The following is a 3,086-nucleotide window of genomic DNA, read 5'->3' as shown; positions in this document are numbered from 1 at the left end:
GATGAAATGAAACAGAACATTCTCACTCGAATGAACACATAGAATTTTCTTTATTTTTAGGACGAGAGAACAAGCAAACCCAAAACCAAGAGCTGAAAATAGTTGAACATAGTTGTACCAAGTTATTCATACTATTACAAATTAAAATGGTTAACTATTGTGGAGTGAGAACATACTTGTAACGTTTTTCTCCAGAAGTTCTTTTTTTCCCTTTAAAAAATGCTTCTGATTTTTTATTTTTTATTTTTTTATTTTTTTATCCATTACAAATTTGTAATATGTTCCGTTATTTCACCACATTTCAATTTTCAAAAACATATTAATCCATATTTGAAGATATCTCTCTCTCTCTCTCTCTATCTATTCAAATTTCAAAAACCCTCTCTTTTAAGATTTCGTCAGAATGACAAACAACGTGATTTTCCAGCTACGAGATGTGTTGATTGATATATTCGTAAGGGTAGGGAGAGAGTCTGCTGCTGATGCTGTTTCATTTGTTGTACGTCGAAGGTTCTAAGCCAGATGTTGAAAGATCCAGAAGTCATCAAGGTGTTGAACCTGTCTGAATTCGTTAAGCACCCCCGTTTATTTGCTTAACTACGTATTACTATGAACTATTTACTATGAAATGAAACAGAGCATTCTCACGTAGTTGTACCAATTTATTCTCACATAGTTGTACCAATTTATTAATAAGCTTACAAATTAAATTTGTCATCTGTCCTGAGTACTAGATCCACCCTGAGTATTACCCTCAGGACTACTGGCATTGAAATATTGCCACCAGCCTCCACCATGAGTATTACCATGCGCATTCCCTTCAGGATTACTGGCATTGAAATTTGGATCCCTGCCTTCATTCCCCTGAGTATTACCATGCGCATTCCCGACTCCATCCTCAGTATTACCCTGTCTTTTCTTACGCTTATTACTTGGCCTTGGTCCACGCTCTCCAACCGATGCAAATCTTCTCTCTTGCCTTCTTCCAGCTTTTTTCGGGACCTCAGGTGGTTTTGGGGCAGTCTTCTTCTTGATATCATCTGGAATTACCCATTGTGAACGATGAGGAACAGGGTATACCGTCCTGGCATATGCAAGTGCCCACAATTCCGTAGTATAATACTTCAAGCACAAATCATACGAGTGGATGTCCTCACTTCTATCTTCCCTGGCCATAAAAATTCTCACTGCGGCAAGTGCATGGTCGCAAGGATATTTGTCTATATCAAACCATCTGCATGAACAAGATTTGGTTTTCAAGTTCACCAGATAAGTCTTCCCATCTCCACCAACCACAGCGTATTCAAGCAGAAACGAGTTCAGCTCAGTCACATTTAGGGACTGAGCAATTTCAACTCTCCCGTGTAAGACATTTTCGACATAAGGAACCAGTTTATGTGCTCCAGGTGCTGTAGCAGCGTCCTTCCTATGTTTGTTACACCACTCAGATACCTTTGACAAGATGGCATCCATCATAGGAAATAAAGCATACTTCCTCGCATCATCAAACACACTGTTTCATAGACTCTACACAGTTACTAGTGTCGATGTTGTACCTTTCTCCTGGAAAATAACACCTTGCCCATTTTTCCTCAAGCAAACTATGCATCCGGATACCTTTCTCCCAGTTGACCAGAAGCCACAAGAAACTCAGCCTCTGTATACTTCCTCACAACTTCCATGAACTTGCCTAGAACTAACTCTTTCTCTCTCCGAACGTTCTTTTTCACATTCTGGGCCAAATGATAAATGCAATAACCATGCTTAGCTTGCGGGTACACATCCCTTATTGCATTAATCAGACTTACATTCTTGTCAGAAACAAACACCAATTCAGAACTGTCAGGTATACGGGTTTTAAGTTTAGTGAGGAACCAGTTCTAACTATCATTATTTTCCCCATCAACTACCCCAAAAGAAAGGGGATAATGGTGATGATTCGGATCCTTAGCTGTTGCAAATACAAGGCATCCACCAAATCCATTCTTCAAAAAAATTGCATCAACAATTATCACTTTCCTCATTGCCGCAAACCCTTCTATGGTAGGACTCAGAGCGACAAATAGGTACTTGAATCTTCCTAACTCATCCACTTCAACACTTGATGTCGTACTAGGATTAAACTGCTCTATCATGTACAAATACGAATGCAGATGCTCGAAACTCTCTTCTGGAGTACCACGAACATAACTTATAGCTTTCTGTCTGCCTCTCCATGCCGTAGAGTATGATACCTCCACACGACCTCTAGTTTGAACCAAAGCCATGATATCTCTAGGAGGTGGTGGTTTTAATCAACCTGGGTAAGTTTTACTAACAACGCCTGCAACGACCCAGGTGTGCCTTTCCTTCGTTTGCTGCTCGTACACGCAGAAGCCCGAGAGCAAGAATGCATTTTCCTATATACTCTAACCGTGAAAATATGTGACTGAGCTGTCTTAGCGGCAGTTATATACCAGTTACATCCAGTTTCAGCTTGACCGCATTTCACATAGTATCGTTTCTTATCAGACTTGTGTACAGTGATGCCAAAACAATGTTTATGAGAACCTCTGTAAACTAAATCTATTAGCTCCTTCTTACAGCTAAACTCTGCACCAACTCTCAGTTTCAAACCATCTGCCCATTCACGTTGAATACGTTGTTCTTCTACACAGTCTGGAGGATCAACAATATCAAGCATTCGATATGTTTGACTTATGTCATCTTGATCTCTACCGTTTTCCTCATTCTCACGAGATAGATTAACACTTTCATCATTCCCCATTACTGGCACATGTTGTTGTTCTGTTGAACCGTTTCCTGCGTACATAACAATAGCACCATCATTAAACTCAGCATTGCCGACAAAAACGCCATCACTCGCTATATCATTAGCTGCGCTCACCTCCTTGACATTCACTACAACATGACTTACCCTCTCTACACGTGAAACTTGCTCCGCCACCTCAGACACTCCTTCTACATTGATGACCTCTACATACAAGACACTTCTGTGTCCCTCATTATCAAACGACGTCAGATAGATACCGAGATCATCATCATCCAAAATATACCACTGTTTCTTCGTTTGCACTACTACTGGA

The 3,086-nt window shown here is 40.2% G+C and overlaps 1 protein-coding gene across 1 annotated transcript; it reads right to left on the bottom strand.

Moving 5' to 3' along the window:
• Nucleotides 1-714: 714 nt before the first annotated feature.
• LOC112089155 lies at nt 715-2,267 on the bottom strand. The gene is made up of 3 exons (XM_024160133.1): nt 1,911-2,267; nt 1,618-1,811; nt 715-1,513 (listed from the first exon to the last, which is right to left on the bottom strand). The coding sequence occupies exons 1-3, from the start codon at nt 2,265-2,267 to the stop codon at nt 715-717; spliced, it is 1,350 nt and encodes a 449-aa protein (XP_024015901.1).
• Nucleotides 2,268-3,086: the final 819 nt, after the last annotated feature.

Source organism: Eutrema salsugineum, unplaced genomic scaffold, assembly GCF_000478725.1.
Source record: "Eutrema salsugineum unplaced genomic scaffold, Eutsalg1_0 scaffold_12, whole genome shotgun sequence".
NCBI lineage: Eukaryota > Viridiplantae > Streptophyta > Magnoliopsida > Brassicales > Brassicaceae > Eutrema > Eutrema salsugineum.
Note: the sequence above shows the minus strand (reverse complement) of the source record. Positions and strands in the feature narration are given on the sequence as shown.